The sequence below is a fragment of the Oryx dammah genome, unplaced genomic scaffold (assembly GCF_014754425.2).
Source record: "Oryx dammah isolate SB20612 unplaced genomic scaffold, SCBI_Odam_1.1 HiC_scaffold_14, whole genome shotgun sequence".
NCBI classification, from domain to species: Eukaryota; Metazoa; Chordata; class Mammalia; order Artiodactyla; family Bovidae; genus Oryx; species Oryx dammah.
The window spans coordinates 12,870,905-12,891,000 of record NW_024070198.1 but is presented as its reverse complement, the minus strand read 5'-3'; the positions used below and the strand labels follow the sequence as shown (position 1 = coordinate 12,891,000).

General features: G+C 36.8%; 1 protein-coding gene across 2 annotated transcripts in view; it reads right to left on the bottom strand.

Annotated features, from left to right (window-relative positions):
* TNKS2 (tankyrase 2) overlaps window positions 1-20,096 on the bottom strand; it is a 65,049-nt gene that overhangs the window by 9,292 nt on the left and 35,661 nt on the right. For both annotated transcript variants that reach the window (XM_040254513.1, XM_040254514.1), the window contains 11 exons: window positions 17,808-17,953; window positions 16,922-17,087; window positions 16,164-16,383; window positions 13,125-13,234; window positions 12,243-12,431; window positions 9,922-10,174; window positions 8,978-9,060; window positions 7,731-7,851; window positions 4,151-4,248; window positions 3,228-3,302; window positions 784-889 (listed from right to left, as the gene is read on the bottom strand). In XM_040254513.1, coding sequence (XP_040110447.1) covers window positions 784-889; window positions 3,228-3,302; window positions 4,151-4,248; window positions 7,731-7,851; window positions 8,978-9,060; window positions 9,922-10,174; window positions 12,243-12,431; window positions 13,125-13,234; window positions 16,164-16,383; window positions 16,922-17,087; window positions 17,808-17,953 — 1,567 coding nt within the window. The remainder of the gene's footprint in view (window positions 1-783; window positions 890-3,227; window positions 3,303-4,150; window positions 4,249-7,730; window positions 7,852-8,977; window positions 9,061-9,921; window positions 10,175-12,242; window positions 12,432-13,124; window positions 13,235-16,163; window positions 16,384-16,921; window positions 17,088-17,807; window positions 17,954-20,096) is intronic.

Here is a 20,096-nt window from a genome sequence, read left to right as displayed (position 1 = left end):
CAACACCAGGAGCTGACTGTGGCTCAGATCATGAACTTCTTATTGCAAATTCAGACTGAAATTGAAGAAAGTGGAGAAAACCACTCGACCATTCAGGTATGACCTAAATCAAATCCCTTATGACTATACAGTGGAAGTCAGAAACAGATTTAAGGGACTAGATCTGATAGACAGAGTGCCTGATGAACTAAGGATGGAGGTTCATGACATTGTACAGGAAACAGGGAGCAAGACCATCCCCAAGAAAAAGAAATGCAAAAAAGCAAAATGGTTGTCTGAGGAGGCCTTACAAATAGCTGTGCAGAGAAGAGAAGCAAAAAGCAAAGGAGAAAAGGAAAGATATACCCATTTGAATGCAGAGTTCCAAAGAATATCAAGGAGAGATAAGAAAGCCTTCCTCAGTGATCAATGCAAAGAAATAGAGGAAAACAATAGAATGGGAAAGACTAGAGATCTCTTCAAGAAAATTAGAGATACCAAGGGAACATTTCATGCAAAGATGGGCTCAATAAAGGACATACATACATATTTACATATAAATAGAAAATATGAACAGTCAGTATTATCGTTCCTACACTTTCTCTGTTATGGTAATCTTATTTATAAACTATATCCATTCAAAACATAAAAATTCAGAAGATTGCAAACACAAATATAAATGCAAGGATTTATAGAAATAATGTTTGTTTTTTAAAAAATGATATGAGAAATATACAGATTCATTACTATTTCAAACCTGACAAAAAATGTGGAGGACGGCAGGTAGGGGGAGAGGACTCTTACCATGAAACAGCATTCTTTCATTTGCATGGTTGTGATTTTCCTCAGAAACTTCTTTTCTCCTGTGAGTGTATCTTTCCCATAGTTTCTTGTTACAAACTTTCTGAATCTATAAAAAGAAACCAGCAAAATAAAATCTCTGGATCACAATAATTACTTACCTACTTGTTAACCTTAACCAAGAATGGGCCAGTTAGGACCAGAAGAGAGGCAAAACTTTTCTCTGAAATACAAATTACATACTATTTTTAGTCAACTAAAAACCTCTGTCACAACCATAAAGATGAAAATATACGTACATTTTAGAAATCAAAAACTACAGACGAGAAAAAGTTACATATGGCTATATGTAAAGGTCAAGAGTACTATTAATTGATTAAAATACTTCTATTCTCACTTTAGAATTATTACTAAAACATCTCCAAATCAGACATGCTGAGTTCTGTATGGAAGTTTAAGAAAGAAAATACTGTCTTTCCCCCAACTCTTTTTCTGGCTTAAAGTACCATCTTTATCTGTTTTTAATTAAAATATTTGATATAGCCACACCAAACAAATTACACACACACACACCCTAATATTTCCTCTATTCTTCCCTATCCCTCCAATTCCTAAAACTTTTGTTTGGAGAAAAGTTTTAAGATGGATGTTGGTTTCACTAGCAGTATTTCTAAGGTCAAAACTCACAATCCTAGTGCTGCCTTTCAGCTGTATTTAAGGGTGCTACAGCCCCCTGCTGGTCCTAAAACACATCTGGGCACTGATGGTTTTAGTCTAGGTTCAAATTAACTCAAAATACCATCAGACATAATCAAAGCACACAGACTGGCATAAACAGAGCTCATTAATGTTTTTTTAAAAAGGGAACAAAAACAAAAGTTTTATCAATTAAAACACTTGTATTAGATATTGTACTAAAATATCTTTCTAGAGAAAGAAAACAGCATACCCCCCAAATTCAGTAACTCTAGAAATCAAACCCATATTCTGTTCCTTGCCCTCACCCTTAACAAACCTTGGCACATTTTGTTACTGGTTGCACACAAAATGCCCTTGACTAAAATCTACCTATAATAGGAATAATTATTTGTTATAGTAAATATTATTATACATATGTTCATGAAAAGAAAACTCAAGATGTCACTCAGGTCATACCATGATACGAACTAATAAAATACAGCTCCTGAAATACCCCTGTACCTGAATAATGTGTACTTATTTTATGTCATCTTATTTCTAAATGCACTTCCCTGGTGGCTCAGATGGTAAAGCATCTGCCTACAGTGCGGGAGACCCAGGTTCAATCCCTGGGTCGGGAAGATCCCCTGGAGAAGGAAATGGCAACCCACTCCAGTACTCTTGCCTGGAAAATCCCATGGATGGAAGAGCCTGGTAGGCTACAGTCCATGGGGTCACAAAGGGTTGGACACGACTGAGTGACTTTCTATCTTGATGAGTAACTCTAAAATATGAGATCTACTGGTATACTCAGAATAGTGTATTACTGTAAGACAGTAATATAACACAACTGAAAGATTTCATACTATTCACCTTTCAATTTAAAATTTAGGTATCAGAGATACTTGCCACATTATAACTCTAAATCTTATAATGATTAAGAATAGTTAACAGAAAATCATTATGCATCTCAAGTAGAGTATACAGTTTGGTTGCCATACAGCTTTTAAAAACACCAAGCAAATTAGCAAAGCTGAAAAGGCCGAGGAGAGTACCTGATATTAGTAAGAGTCAGTACTCTCTTTAACGTATTTTTTAAAATGACTATTTCTGGAAAGATGAAAGGTACAGGGGGAGTACTACTAAAATTTCTAAAAAATGGTATTATGTGTGAGGACTCACAGAAACCTGGAATAGACACAATTAGGACAAACTAGAAAACAAACAAACCACAGTGTAACTGTAAAGATGGGAGTCCTTCCAAGAGCCATAAAAAATTCAAAAGTACTGAAAAAAGTCAGCAAGAGTACCTTAATAGTAGTGTCCATCTTTAAAATCCTAAACCTACAGGATTTATCATCCAAGAATAAGAAGTCATAAAGCTTACTAACAATGGAATGCTTATTCTAATCCATAATAGATTCCTTAATTCAGCTATGAATTTGTCATATTTGCCGAATGTCAACAGTTAAGATAATCATGTACCTTGCCTTTTAAACTTATATTTAAGTTTAAAGATTAAACTTAAAGATTGAAGATTATTTAAAGCATAATCTCTAAACTTAAATATGTTCAACAGAGGCTGAACTAGTGGTTAGTACAGAGACTTGAGGATCTTAACCTGCCGAGGACATATTCTTTCCCAAAATACCCCTGATGCCATGTGAAAAACTGACTGGGCTGGACAGATGTTCTTATGAAAGTTAATCATGGTTTCAGACTTTTGAAAACTATGGTCACAGTGAACTTTATTTTCACTAACTTATTACCTTGAGAATATTGTATCTGTTGAAGATCCCACCTGCGTGACCTCCATCTCTGTGCTCTCGGACTGTACTCTGCATCTGATGGAAACACATTTCAGAAAGATGTGCATTAGCTTGTATGTCTTTTCTGATTTAGGGAGCACAGTTCTTGACTCATATGACTCTTAAGACAAATTAGGTTCTTACTATTTTTGTTGTTTAAGGAATGAGTTCTGTAAGTTCGCAAGAACTACTTTCGAGAGACAGTGCATAGTTGATACAATCAATCCAGAAATACCTACAGGTGAAAATTATATAATGCAAACTACTGGAACAAAAGGAAACAAGCAAATGTACAGGTGAGCCAAACATGCAAAGCCAACCAGCTGACACACTAACAAACAAAACAAAACAATGACTTATTTGTTCCCATTCGTTCTGCTCTCATAAAGCACAATTTATATTTCACTGAGAGTTGGAGTTCCCTCAGACTTAGAACTAAGTAAGCCTCACTCAACTTTGTATCTCTGTGCTCAGCTCACACATACAGGGTATGGTGTTCTTCAAAGTGCAGGGTGCCATTTTAAGACTTTGGTGGATACAATAGTTTTATGGAAAGAAAGTTAAAAAAACATTTCCTAGATAAGTAGCATCCACATGTTCTGGGTCTTGTCTAAGATACAGGGCTTTGCAATTGCCTTCATGAAGGAAGGGAATATTAGCCACCTCTTCTCCAACAGAATTCTGTATATTAATTGTAATGCTGAACCAAATTATTAGAATTAAAGCTTACTGAGATAGTGTATTTTAAATGCTGATTTTGTAAGTTTTCAGGTGGTAGAGTGGGGGACAATTAAAAACTCCTGCTACATACATGTTCAAATAGATCTGGGAACTTCTGGGAAATTCAGCTGCTGACCCGACATTTATATGGTGTATGAACGTACCTCTTCCTCCACAGACTGAAACTCTTTATCTTCAGCAGATAGATCAATAAGAATTGTTCCACTTCCAGAGGTGTTCAGAGTTAAGTATGGGTTAAGACCTATCAAATGAAATTTGAAGGTTAAAAAAAAAAAAAAAAAACTTGCCAGAACCCTCCCCCCTGCCCCCAGCCCACAATAAACATCAACCCAATACAACCACCCGATTTATCTGATGCTTATTACTAGTTCTTGAAAGTTTTTTTATTTTGGGACAGTTTAGATTTATAGGAAAGCTGAGAGCACCGGGAGTTCCCGTGTGCCCTCACTCCACTCTCTAAAGTCACCATCAGGAACATTAATGTTCCCACTTTATACAATCACAGCACATGTATCAAAATTAAGTAAGTTACAGACTTCGTTTGAATTTCACCAGTTTTTCCCCACTAATGTCCTTTTACTTTTCCAGGATCCAAACCAGAAAGTTACACTGCATTTAGATGACTATTTTTTTGACCTTACAAGTCATAAGGGTTTTGTGAGAAAAGTTCCGAAAATCTTCCTATTCTTTATCTCCTATGTGTCATATGTTTTCTTCTTCAAATTATTTCCTTTATTAACTAAGCAGCCCTTTCAGCATTTGGTCCCTTTATTTTTTGTAAAACTGAGAAGAAACTAGCATGGCCATAGGTAATTTTAAATTATCCAAGAATAAGAAGTCATAAAGCTTATAAACGATGGAATGCTTATTCTAACCCATAATAGATTCACTTCAGCAATGAATTTATCCTATTTTCTGAATGTCAACAGTTAAGATCATATATACTTTCGTATTTTTACTCTCACAAAAGCTTTTAAAATGGAATCTTACACAGGACTTTCTAATTTCTTTGTTGTGTCTGTTAACACAACTCCCCTGTAATCTCTCCAAGATCCCCAGAGCGCCACTGTTTTCTCAGGGAGGACTCGAGTCCTCTTTTGTCGTTGCTCACTAAGTTGTGACTAAGTTGTGTCCGACTCCTTGTATGACCCATGGACTGCAGCATGCCAGGCTCCCCTGTCCTTCACTATCTCCCTCTCCCGGGGTTTGCTCAGACTCATGTACACTGAGTCAGTGATGCCATCCAACCATCTCATCCTCTGTCATCCCCTTCTCCTCTTGCCTTCAATCTTTCCCAGCATTAGGGTCTTTTCTAGTGAGCCAGCTCTTCGCATCAGGTGGCCAAAGTATTGGAGCTTCAGCACCATTCCTTCCAGTGAATATTCAAGGTTGACTTCCTTTAGGATTGACAGGTTTGATCTCCTTGCTGTCCAAGAATACTCAGTCTTCTCCAGCACCACAGTTTGAAAGCATCAATTCTTTGGCACTCAGCCTTCTTCACAGTCCAACTTTCACATTCATATATGACTACTGGAAAAACCATAGCTCTGACTATATGTACCTCTGTTGGCAAAGCGATGTCTCTGCTTTTTAATACACTGTCTAGGTTTGTCACAGTTATTCTTCCAAGGAGCAAGCGTCTTTTACTTTCATGACTAGTCACTGTCTGTAGTGATTCTGGAGCCCAAGAAAATGAAATCTGACACTGTTTCCACATTTTCCCCATCTATTTGCCATAAAGTGATAGGAATGGATGCCATGATCTTCATTTTTTGAATGCTGAGTTTTAAGCCAGCTTTTTCGCTCTTCTCTTTCACCTTCATCAAGAGGCACTTCAGTTCTTCTTCACTTTCTGCCATTAGAGCAGTATCATCTGCATATCTGAGGTTGCTGACATTTCTCCCAGCAATCTTGATTCCAGTTTGTGATTCATCCAGCCTGATTTCACATGATGTACTCTGCATATAAGTCCTTTGCTGCTGGGTTAATGCATGGCAGTTTCCCTCTGGAGACTAAGAGCACTGTTCCGGTCTGAACAACAGAGCTATCACAAACATGCCAAACCCTAATAACAATGTATAGGTATGGCTGCATTATAAAATCTACGGAAAGTATGACAACTATACAGAGGAGGACATTTTATAGAAAAAACACTTAACAGAATAAAGTCTGTGACAAACACTGGACTAAGGCATCTTCAAATGCCCCAAGAAGATATTCGTAAGTGCTGAAAGATCAGAACATGTAATCTGCTGACTTGATGCACTGAGTAATAGCTAAGGCTGTCAGCAAGGTAAGAGACAGTCAGAAGTTTGCCACTGGTTCTAATTTGCAAACTGGGTATAATGCCGGTATTGTACAGACTCCTAGCTGCAAATGAACATAAGGCAGGTGGTAACTTTATGTGGAAAAGTGACCCTGATGTGCTAGATCAGACACAGTCATTCTGTGTTGTTGTGGTGTTTCTCCTCCACGTAGGAATCAATGTTCCTACTCAATGCAGCTGGATGTCATCAGAATGACCAGAGGGCCAAAGGCGGCAGGGAGGGACGTACCTCTGCCACTTGGAAGCAGTGTATCTGTTTCTATCATTGTTTCCTGAGCCTTTAAACAGTCTTAACTGCCTCCCTACCAGATTCACAGTGTTTTCTAGTTGAGGCACAATGGCAGTCCAAAACTGAGGGTTCCAGTTCCTCTTCACACTAACATTACAAAAAGCCTCGAGTCTGCCCTCTTCTTTATCTTATAAAATTTTATCTTCTATACTAGCAATATCTAAGACTATCTCACATTTTAAACGCTTTGCCCTAGTTCCTATCGGACAAATAAAGTGCATCTACCTTTAATCAATCCCAATCCAGAATTTCAGTTTAAAGCATTCCTTAGCTTCAATCACAGAACTTTCAAAGTTCTCTTTTTGTTCCTCAAGAGATAGACCCTATCCTGGATAGCATACATTCCTTCCTCAAAATTCCCTCAGTTTTGCTAATGGAGGTTTGTCTTTAACCCCAGGTGTACAGCCAGGTCTTCAATTATCGGATGTCTAATCTCAGGGTGTATCACTCCCTCAGTTGAACAAGAAACTTAAAATGTGGTTCTGACGACTAAAATAACTCATCTTTTATACCAAGACCTGATATACAGGAAGTGTGAACATTTGCAGAACAAATGCAGTCTGCATTTTCCTTATGTATCAGCATTCAAGAGAAATAAAATATCATTCAACTTTGTTTCACTATGTTTCCTTAGTTGCAACATTATTGTTTCCTTGTATTTTTACAGTAAGTGTTTAAAATGTAACTATTTACAGCAAATGAGATTTACAACATTATTTTATGGGCAGGCCTGAACACCTAGCCGTTACCTATTATATTACCATATGAGATATCCAAGTTTCAGATCTTTTAGAACCATATAATTTTTGAGCTACAATAACTTCAGAAATGAGTGAATGGAAATAATAGAAAAAACTTCAGAGCTAAAATAACACCCGTATTTCTGAATGGCCCAGACACTTCGCTTAGGTTCACAGAGTTAAAGGTGGCAGTTCAGAAAGCCTAACAGTGGCAGATTTGAGATCTGACCCCAGGTTTCCAGAATCCTCATTAGTACTCTTCTTATCAAGTGGACTATTACAGATTTTAAAATTATCCTTTAGTAAGTTGAGGGCTGCCTTAATGCAAGCTGTTAAACTGACGATAGCAATGACTTAAAATGAAATACCTTGTTGTCCAGAGATAAGTCTCTCAACTCCTTTAATTAGTTTGTGTCTATGTCCATAAGCATTGATTCCAATCTCTTTCAACTCCTTGTGTCCCATCTCAACTAATACATCCAACGTGATCTTACAAAAGAGAATGAAACTGTTTAGAAGACTTGTTTGGAAGACATTCATATACTGGTGTTCTCACAATATTATTAGACTTATATATTTATTTCAAATGACTTCTGAACACAACATAGAAATGAAAGCATACCAGCTATTAAACTAAAACTGAAAAGTTGCAGTTAACTAAACAAAAGTTGAATCAAGAACTAACCAAAAACATCATTATTTTCATTTAGTATTTGAACCTGAGTAGAATTAAACTGCAAAACAAAAATACATTTTCAAATTAAACCACATTTAGGCACACTATTTTATCTCTTCCACTATCACTTTATATCTAACTATTTATACAATGTCTTAATGTAATGTTCCTACAGATTCTGCACTATGTTAACTGATAACTTCAGCATCATTGTTTAAACTAACCCTTTTAACCTTGAATATATGATTCCCATTTTGTGAAACTGAAGGCATTCTTTAAAATTCTGTATTATTTACAAACCTTTCATGAAGCTTTCTTTGAATAGTCCGGCTTGTAATAACTCTTTCTTAATTTGAATTTCTATGCCAAAAACTTAATTCTTAATCTGTTCTTGCTATGCTCCGTAACTAGATTAAAATTCCTTAGAGGTACAAGTCTACAAAAATTACATCATCTGAACTCAAAAAATCAGTAAATGTATTCTGACAGACAACTTAAATTAGGACTATTCAAGAAAAGCCCAGATATATAGTTTGTGTGTCTATATAGCTTCCCAAAGTGGTTAGCAACGTGTCAGGCTTAGAGTGGGTAGTGACTGATGTGAGAGAATTGAACAAACTGAGGTCAAGGATAACTTACCTTTAAGAAATGCATAAGCTAGATTTATTCAAGACAGCTATTTTGTTACCACACAAAAAACAATTTTTACATGCTAATAAACTAAACATGACTCAGTGAGTAAAGAACAAGAGCAACAAACTAAATGGGAAAAAAAAACAAGCCAAATTAGAAGAGGGATTGATTTCCAGTCCTTAAAAAAAAACACACATCCTTTTCAGTCCTCAATATGTTCAATTGTTCAGGGCATTTCAAAAGTTTCTATTTTTCCCTTGAGGTTCCCCAAAACAGCAAACCAAGTGAAACAACTCATGTACTTACCTGTTCTCGCTCAAATATATCCATTAGGTGTTCAAGCCCAAGATTTCTTACAAATTGAGTTATGCTAAAATCTATTCCTGGAACTGGAAAAAAAAAAAACAGCACAGAATTTCACATTGGAATAATGTGTATCAACATTAGAACAGCAAAGTTTTGTGACAATATATGTACAAAGAATATAAAGATGAAACAAAATGTAACAGCCATCACAATATAATATTAAACTTAATATCAAAATTACAAAGAGGACTTCAATGGGGGTCCAGTGGTTAAGACTCTGCACGCCCAATGCAGGGGGCAGAGGTTCAATCCCTGGTCAGGGAACTAAGAGCTCATACATGAGCTGCCACACCAAAAAAAGCTAAAAAAGGGCATAAAATGTCATCATTAGAAAGGGCTAACCAAGGAGGCACTCACATGTTACAAAGAAATCTTTTAAAAAAAAAAATTATTTTTAATTGTATCTTTAAAATAAGTTTCCATATAGCTTAAACTAATGTAATATGTCAATTATATCTGAATGTAAAAATGAAGTTTCCCTATCTTAAGGTAGAGACTGTAGGTATATATGTCTTTTTTTTCCTTTTTTGGCAGCACCATGTGGCTTGAGGGATCTTAGTTACCCAATTAGGGACTGAAACAAGGTCCATGGCAGTGAAAATATCAAGTCCTAATCACTGGACTACCACAGAATTCCGTTCCTTTTCAAAAAAAAAAAAAAACTCTAAATTATAATACACCGGAAGAGATAAATAAAGGCATAGTACTCAACCAAAAGGACTTCTATAGCTTTCAAAAAGGTTGTTTACATCTAAAGAGTAGTTAACATTAGAACCTCATCAAGTCTGAACGTGGAAGGAGAAAGTTTCATTAGAACTCCAATAATAATATTAAAAATGACCTTTCAGCAATCCAATATCAGTTATTTAGGCTGAATGTCTCACCCTCCTTTTTTTCCAAACTGGAAGCACCCTCTGTTCCACTTGAACTGACTACTGAAGATAGTTCAGAAAAACTGCCAGATAAGTTGTCGAGACTGCTGGCTGCAGAAAGGCTTGATGGGCTGGATGGACCTGAAGACAGAGCATCTGCGGTGGCTGCTGGGCTTCTCATGCCATTGAGCACTTGAGGTTTATAACACGAAGGCAGAGCAGAAGGGGGCATGGCTGCTGTCAGGAGAGCACTGACATCATCTGCCTGGAGTAGATGTCAGAGAGAGAGGAAATCCACAGTAAGCAGGTTGTAAAACTCTACTATACCCAGAATGCATTAAAAAAAAAAGACAAAACCCTAGCAGATTTGCACTAGAATTGCTTATATAAAAACGATTATTTTAAAAAGTAAAGCAAATAAGTGATATTCAGCTAAACTGTTATTAAATGTAAAACATAATATAGAACAGATACTCTGAGGTGTACAAAATAAAAGTGTAAGATGTGGCAAAGCAAGAAAAAAAGTCCTAAGACATCATGATTGAAAAGTACTGAAATTAATTTTAGAAATATAAACTTTAAAAAAGTAAGATCTGAAAACTTTTAAAGGCATTCTGAAGTAATTCGATCTATGTAGAACTTTAGCAAACAGAATGATGGTTGATTTTTGGGGGAAAAATTCCAGCAACATATTTTTTCTCAAAATCGAACATTTGGAAGGGTAGGGAACAAGAATATAATTTTAATCAAATATGCCAGAATGGAAAAATCCCCCAATTTACTGGTATATTAATTAGTAACAAATACTATTCTTTCGGTGGCTCAGTGATAAAGAATCCGCCTGGCAAGCAGGAGACGTGGATTCTATCCCTGGGTTGGGAATATCCCCTGGAGAAGGAAATGGAACCCCACTCCAGTATTCTTGTTTGGGAAATCCCTCAGACAGAGGAGCCTGGTGGGCTACAGTCCATAGGGTCCCAAAAGAGTCAGACTTGACTTAGCAATTAAACAACTCCTCTTCTTTTACAATGCTCAATTAAGACATCAAGTAATTAACATTTAGCAAGAAAGTAAATCAGTACTTGTTTTCATGGCTTGTCATTTATACTGCCTTTTCAATCCTCACCTTCTTTCCCTGAATCTGAGGACTCCCATGACACTCACAGTTGGTATGTAACATTTAAAAATAATAATAGCACAATTTATTGGATGCCTCTTATGTACCCAAGAGCATGAGGTACATCCCCTCATTTAATTCTCATATTAACCAAATACATTTTACCTCCATTTTACAGATTAGGTAACTGAGGCTTTGAGGTTAAGCAACCTGCAAAACCATACAACTGTTAAGTGGTAGAGCTAAAACTCTAAGGCAGGTCTGTTTGATCTAAAGCCCAAGCATGTTCTCTAGGGCACCCTGTTTTAATGTCACTTAATTATATCTAGTGGACTAACACATGGGTGGATTCAATGAAAAATGTTCACTTCTAAGTTAGTTTGGAACTGGAAGGACATTTCCCTTAAGAAATAATCTTGCAAATACAGTTGAGCTGTCAGCCTGCTTAGAAAATTCTATCCAACCAGCTGAACTAAATTTCAGTTTCTCAATGTAACTTGCAACCGTGGAATCTCTCAGTAGAAAGCAATCTGCAGGACAGACTCTCCTCCTCCAACTCAAGAAGAATTTCCTCTCCCTTTCCCTCTACTGCTCTGGGTCAGAGGCAAGAGAGGCACCTGAGTCACAGCGGCCACAGCAGAGGCTGGAGGCCACAACGGAGACACCTATAGGGATTTTCCCAGGAGAGGAAACGGAAAAAGGACTTCCCGCCAAAACCGGAGGAACAAACTTGTTTCATGAACGGTTTTAGCAGGGTATGTAATAAAACCTTTGAGATGAGACAGTGTTGGGAGGGAAGAAAATCTCTATAAACCAGGCTCTGCAGCTGCGTGCTGAAGGCAATGCTCCCAGCTGGGTAGTTCATAAAGACCCCTGGGCCCATACTATCTTGTGCCCCATGAACGGCATTCATGAAGCGCCCTGCCTGCTTGTTTCCCAACTAATGTAAGCAGTATACCTTATACTTCTTTTTCCCATTTCTAAAAGTACTCAGCTTACAATAACTGATAATTCTACTATTTACTTATTATATTTTAATACCAAAGAGATCCAAAATTTAAACCAAGCTAAATGCCAGATTTTGCCACATGCACCATGAAGACATTATATATACATACATACATACATATATATATATATATACACACACACACACCAAGGGAATTTTCAAAGCGTCAGGAAAGCACTGAGATTTTTCAAAAATCCCATCACTTACTGAAACTAAATCTAAAGGTGTTTGTCCTTCCTGATTTTTAAGAGTTGGATCAGCTCCATGGGCCAACAATAACGCACAAAGCTGTGTTCGTCCCTTCTGGGCTGCCTCGTGCAAAGGTGTGAAAGCCCATTTGTCCGTAGCATTGACACATGCATTATATTTTATCAGCAAAGCTGCTACATCTACATGCTGTAAAAGAAAATAAACCTGTTACAGTCTGAATTATTACTTTTTTATATTGTAGTTCTTAAAAAGACCATAGCTATACCCTAGAAATGAAAAACTGTGTTTTTTCTCCATCAACATTTACGGGCTATTAATTAGAAATTACAGTAGTAGTAGACATTTATATAACTTGAGAAAATATCTAGAAAATAGATAACATAGATACTACATAGAAACAAACTAAACTAATGGAACTTTAACAATATCTCATTTAAGTGTTATAACTGCTAAACATCAATTTATAAACCTGCAGCCTTCCTTAATTAATCAACTGAAGATGGTCAATACTGATGATTAATATTCAAGGCTATTAAATATGAGTCTGAAACAATGCATCTGATCTCAACAGATTTATATGAATCCCAGTGGATTTTCTGGGTACCAACAAATAAACAAAATCACTAACATCTCACTGAAAATAAGAGATGTGTGCTAAGGAAGGTAAAATAACGAAAGACAAAATGTTCCATGTTACACAGCAAGCTCCCAGCAAGCTACAACAGCCTGAGAATTGAAACTTAGAAGTTATTTAATTTTTAGCGCTCACATTTACTTCTCTGTAAAACGAGAAAGTCAAACTAAATTTCCTTTGCATTGTAATACTGATTTCACTGAGAAAACTTCCGACATTTTAAAAGCTAACATGAAAGAACTTACGCCATAAGACGCTGCATTGTGTAAAGGAATAAGTCCTCCTTTGTCCTGAGCATTCACGTCAGCTCCATGTTGTAGGAGATACTCTGCAACTTCTAAATTATTATAACCAGCTAGTTTAGAAAAGAAGTAAAATTACTTTTACTTGTTAATATAAAAACAGCTACATATGTGTATATATCTATTTCTAAAAGATAGAATTTTTAAAATAAGAGATTTTATAGAAATCTGAAATTCTCCAATGGAATCTATTAAAGATTTAGCTTATGAAAAAAAATGGCCCACTGGCCTCAAGTTGGAAGTTTTCAGTGATGAAATTCATTTCTTTTTGAGATTCTAAAGTTATATTGGTTGATTTACTTAAATCGTTCCTTTTAAAACCTTCTTACCAAAGTCCCTGCCTTCATGGTTATTGTATATACAACTTCCTGAACTCAGGTAAACGGTCTCAAGGCTGCAAGCAAAAGGCATCCAATCACACAAAAGCGAAATCAGGAACAGAAGTGGCTGGCAGAGCAGAAGACAACACATCAGTGGGTCTCGGGGTCCCATTTCCTCAGAAGATCACAAAGACATGCTTTTTGCCAGAGAGAATGTAAGGGTACACATCTCTACGGGCAGCAGAATCTACTGCTGCTAAAGCCATGAAGTAGTAAAATTGAGTATTTTATAAATCTACTATAATCCCCCCAAGCTGTCATCTTGGGAACCGACAGCTATCTTAGTACGTGTTCCTGGTTTAAAAAAAAAAAAAAAGTATGTATTGATATATTGTATCTGACACATAATCATAGTTTGAAAGCAAATCTGGAATTTAACTTTGCCAACATAAAATCAGCTATCACTTGAAACTTTAAAATAGTTCAAAATATATAATTCATTCACTTTTATTGCAGTTTTCAGCCTTTTGCTGAGACATCTAAAGCAAAAAAAAAAAAAAATTCAGTAAGATCAAGAAAAACAAAGCTACCATAAGCTAAATACACCAAATCCAAAACGTTCTGTGTATACAATGTTTGTCACTTACAAAGATAACACACAGACTTACAAAGTAATACTCAGTGTTCTAGATAAGCTACCATAAAGATTCAAAGCCTATGTAAATAATTATGCACAGCACAATCCAAATCTGAGATCAGGCCACATTTTGTCTTACATGGACTACTAATTCCTGATTGCCAGAGGAAGAAAAGTCTTACCTCACTTTGTTAGCATTTGTGGTTTATCACTTCCAAAATGCTCTACAAGACACAGAGATGGAGTAATTCTTTCCCTTGGCCTGTGGGGTCCCAACTCACACAGGGTCATAATTTAAAGGTCTAAACCATAAACACTAAAATGATCTCTTACGGGATTTAGCTGGTGCAAATGGCTGGGACTCTGTGCTTCCACTGTAGGGGGCTGGGTTTGATACCTGCTTGGGAAACTAAGATCCTGCATGCCACACCAGGCATGGCCAAAAAATAAAAAATTCCCTAGGAACATAGTTGTTCACGATGTGAGACTGAAAGGAAGTGAGAGAAGAGTACTTCCCACATTACACAAAGTGGCAGAAACACCTACATTCCTTTTTTCTCTCTTTAAACCATGTATATTTATATGAATCTCTATGGGTCAAACATGCCTATGATGCAACTCCACTAGAGACTGGTAGCTCAGTGCTTTTAATAACCCATTCCCTAGCAACTTTTTCTTCTTTTTTAAAAGGTATATGAATTTTTATTTAAAAATTATTATTATTTTTTGGTCACGAGGCATGTGGGATCTTAGCTCTCTGATCTGGGACTGAACCCATGCCCCTGCAGTGGAAGCACAGTCTTAACCTCTAGACTGCCAGGGAAGCCCTGCTAGCACCTTCAGTGCAGCTCAGAAAGCTGTACTGAAATCACAGTGCTGCACTACATGCAGGGAAGACAAAGACAGGGTGTGCCAGTTTCATGGGTGAAAACTCAGAACAAAAGTTAGGTACTCAACTATATCCCCCAAATTCCCTATGGTGAAGCCCTAATCATTAGTACCTTAGAATGTGACCGTACTTGAAGATAAGGCCTTTTAAGAGGTAATTCAGTTAAAACAAGGCTGTGAGGGTCAGCCCTAATTCAACATGACTGCTGTCCTTATAAGAGGAGGAAGTTAGGACATAGAGACACCAGGGATGCACATAGACACAGAAAAGGCCATGTGAGGACTCAGACAGAAGGTGGCCATCTGCAAGCCAAGGACTGAGGCCTCAGAAAAAACCAATCCTGCCAACATTTCCAAAGCTGAGAAAATACATTTCTGTTGTTAAGCCACCTAGTCTGTGGTAATTTGTTAAGGCAGGCCTTACAAACTAATACAAAAAATAACAAGAATTTTATGTAACTTTTGGAAGTCTAAAGACTTTTTTCTGCTTCCATTTAACAACTATCATTAGAAGAATGGAAAATTTTAACTTCCCATCGGGAAGGCTGACTCAAGCAGGCATATTTTTAAAGCTTCTATAGTGAAAACACATTCACCAAAGATGATTCAAACAACATGACGACTTGGAATAAAGGTTCTAAAGCACATGTTGCTGTTGCTGCTGCTGCTAAGTCACTTCAGTCGTGTCCGACTCTATGTGACCCCATAGATGGCAGCCCACCAGGCTCCCCCGTCCCTGGCAAGAACACTGGAGTGGGTTGCCATTTCCTCTCCAATGCATGAAAGTGAAAAGTGAAAGGAAGTCGCTCAGTCATGCCCGACTCTTAGCGACCCCATGGACTGCAGCCTACGAGGCTCCTCCGCCCATGGGATTTTCCAGGCAAGAGCACTGGAGTGGGGTGCCATTGCCTTCTCCTCTAAAGCACATGGAGACTGGCAAAGCCTCTTTCAATTATTCTTACTGAATGTAAATTGCTATACTAAAGAGAACATGGGCCTGTACAAACACTCTAGTGTATAATGGTATTAGAAGACGCCTGATTTGAATCTTTCAAATTTACTTACAGGAAGTATTTTACTCAGGTAAAATGAATTTTAGATGTACCAGCCTAAATCTGTGACACTTCATTCACCTACCTGCTAAATGTAAGGGTGTTGAATGTCGGCCTTGTGTATCACGGCAGTTTACATTATCTGGTGAAGACAATTTCTTTACTCTGGCTAAACAACCCTTCTTGGCAGCATCCAATAAAGCTGCATCTCCCCTAAGCAGATCTTGAATATCTGTATCTCCTTCTTTAACCAGATCCAAAGGAGTATTTCCATCTCTGTTTTTCTTTGTGGGGTCTGCACCATGCTGGGCATGTGGAAAACAGAAAGGGAAGGTTTGGCTTAAGTTTGCCTTTGGATAACGAGAAAACAGTCCATCTATTTTATACAGAGACTCTACCTTAAAGGTTAACGGGAGTGTTAATAATGCTTAATACACAAAAAATTACAATAAAAAATAGACACTTAAATATTACTGAGCTTTCATAATGCAAGAATATAACCAAAATTTTAAACTACGTTCAAAACAAAGTATTTCATTAAAAATTACCTTTCACATATGCTATTTTTAGTTTTCACGAACATTTCAATGTTTGTATAAAGTATAAATTTAACTAGTTTTGTTTTTACTGTAAAATACCAACACTGGTACCACTGCAGATACCAATGTATTATCAATTTCATTACTGCTAAATAAACCTGGCTTATATAGTGTTTATGACATTTATTCTGAAATCTAGGTACAGAATTAGTTTTGCTTCCTGTCTCTTTACTATTAAAGTTTGGAGTTACAAGTAATATAATATTCTACATTATATACCCTGTTCATAAATACTTAAAAATACCTGAAGCAGAAGTTTGCAAATTTCATATTTTCCTTTGGCTGCAGCTTCATGTAAAGGTGTAAATTTCCATAAGTCAGCTACATTAACTACTGCTCCATGCTTAACAAGAAGTTCTGCAACTTCATAATGTCCATAAGAACATGCATTGTGCAAAGGTACAAGGCCTCTGAAATGAAAAGTTAAAGAAAACACACAACACAAAGATATATTTTAATTTAAATAACTACACAGAGATGATAAATTTATTGAACTGTACAAGAAATTTTACTGATTTTAATTTATAGAACATAAATTTATTGTAAGCAGAAATGGAATTACTTTGACAGGGCAGAGAGGAAATTTTTAAAATATTTAAAATTGCAGGGACCATAACAAGCATCTATTTTGCAATATCTAGGATTAAGAATTATATATTTTAATTTATTTTAATTTTTTTTTCTCTTCTGGCCACATACCAGTTATGGGATTTTAGTTCCCTGACCAGGGACTGAGCTGAACCTGGGGCCATGGCAGTGAGAACCACTGAACCAACAGGGGATTCCCAAGAAGTTTTTTTTTTTTTTTTAATTAATATAAACTGGAAGAAATCAAGTGCCCTCAATGCAAACTAAAATATTTACTACATTAAAAATCAGTATCACACTACTGTTGCATTCTCCTTGGCTATTATAAAATAACAAGGCATTAAGCAACTAAGTCTTCATAAAAATGCTACTTCATAAAAATCATAAAATCTTAACTGAAATTAAGAAGTATATTTAAGCCAATGTTGGAGAACAGACTTCTCTGAAAATAAAAGAACCACCATCTCATAAAAACGTTTTCAGATATTCCTAAGAATGTCAGATAAAGGCACAGAAAGGCCATAGCAATGGCTAGTACTTGCCCTTTATCTTTTGCGTGCACATCAGCTCCGTGTTGGAGCAGATATTCCACCACAGACACCCGATTATAGCCAGCTGCAAAATGGAGCGGTGTAGACTGACGCCCTTCAATGTCTCTGCAGTTGACACTCTGAACGGTACACAATTTCTGTAGGACGAAACACAGTATACACATGATGCTATATATTCTGACTGACTGTTTTCATTCATCTAGTAGAAATTTCAAATTCCTGATTTATTTCATCTCATCGAATTTCTCAAACATTCTCTGCTATTTATTCTTATTTCATCTTGTCCTTTATTGGCAATCCCTCTGGTCCTCTTATCTGTAATCATCTTCTTTTGCTGGAGCTAGTGGGTAAATTTTGTTATTACGACTACTACTATTTACATAAAGGTAATGTAAGTACCAGTTAGCAACAGTAATTTCCATTTTGTGGCAAATATATATACAGATACACTGGATCACAGAAGCACTGGCATCACCCGGGGACTTGTTAAAAACTCAGATTCTCAGATGCTCCGACCTCCTGAATCAGAATCTATATTCTGACATGATCTCCAGGTGATCTGTAAGCACATTAAAAGTCTGAGGAGTACCGTTCTAGAACAGTGGTTCTCAAATTTCCATGTGCATTGGGTCCAGTCTCCAGATGTCTGGGACTGGGCCTAAGAAGCTGCATTTCTAACAAGCTCCCATGTGATGTGATGCAGACTGTCAAGGAGTTACACCTAGAGAATTATACTGTACCATATGGAATGGATGAATGAATAGAATGCTACTGGTTATGTACCATCCTTGGGAGAATTAAGAAAAGTCACTCTGAAGTTTTTATGTTTTTTTGGTTCTTGTTGTTTAGATGAGGAAGCTTGGCTGAGAAAAGCTGTAACACTCAAAATACTCAAGGGTATTTTGCATGAAAAGTATGAATATCTGAGGAAAGAAAGCAGCACAGATAATAAATCATGGTGAAAGAATATTTTAGAATAAAAGAATATCAGTAAAATTCCTTTCTCTTTTTTATTAGCCTACCCTAAAAGCAGAGATAAGCTAAGCCTAATAAACCAAAGGAGCCAGGGATAGTGGTTTTACCTCAATGGGTTTAATAACAGGTCTGATAAAGCTATTCAGTGGCTTTCCACATCAGAGCTTGTTAGATACACAAACTCCGTGTTCTGTCGCCGAGAAAGTGTGTTTTGTGGGTCTGAAGTCGGCTCGAGGGACACGTGTGAAGTGCTGCTGCAAGACTCAGTAGTTATCACTGGCCACTCTGACTCCGTAGCTCTCAAGTTTAATTTTGTCCACTCAGAGAAGTTCTCTAATAGTCGGTGTCTAAGTACCTAGCCTGACAGCTCACCAGGAAACAAACACAGCCACGCACATAATTAAGTGTTCACTGGGAAATATACAGGTGGCACTGTCTCAGCAATGCACAAGGAACAGAAAGGTTGACGGAGATAAACTTCCAGTGAGTGACTTACAGCCTAGTACCTATCACAGAGAGAGAAGGTCCTCCTCAATTAAACGGCATTAGTTCATTCTCTAAGTACAATTCCTGCACCCAGTCTCATCCTCACTTCATCTGTTTCTTCCTACAGTCTTCTTTTATCTTTATGAAAACAAAGTCTGGTTTATAAGAGTAGGTGTACTGAACATAGTTTTATGCTCTTTAATGTATGTAAATGGATGAGCATTACAATTTATCATCACCTCCACCCAACACACATAAAAATCAGCTACCTGACTTTAACTCCACCTGCCCATCTAACACAACTTATCACTTCCTCCAAGAACAAACAGCTCACTACCCTTAACTTGAGTGATTTGTTTTTCTATAAGTCATTCATTAGCCAGTAAGAGAAACAAAATCCCTCTTTCAATACCATATTAACCTCCTAATTAAGGGCATGAGAACATAACTACAAAACAAGTCAAATAATAAAACTGCATAATAGCATTCTTCTTGAATGAAATCTGAAGTTACCTGGAGATGGCTGTACTGTCTACACAGATAAAGCAGGAGGAAAAGAGCACACGGACTTTTAAAATCAACTTTCAGAAATCTCTTGACTTGAAAGCACAGTGAATAAATATCCTCATAGCTCAAGTTCTGATGAGACCATTAATCACATCGTTTCATTCTCAAGAAATCTAAAATTTACTTTGTGGGGGTAGGTCTGTTCAGGATTAAGAACACCATAGAGAAATATAGTGAAACTGCTTCAAATGGAGACTTCTGCCATGAATCAAACAATAATTTTAGCTTTTAATAAAACTTATTACCTATCAA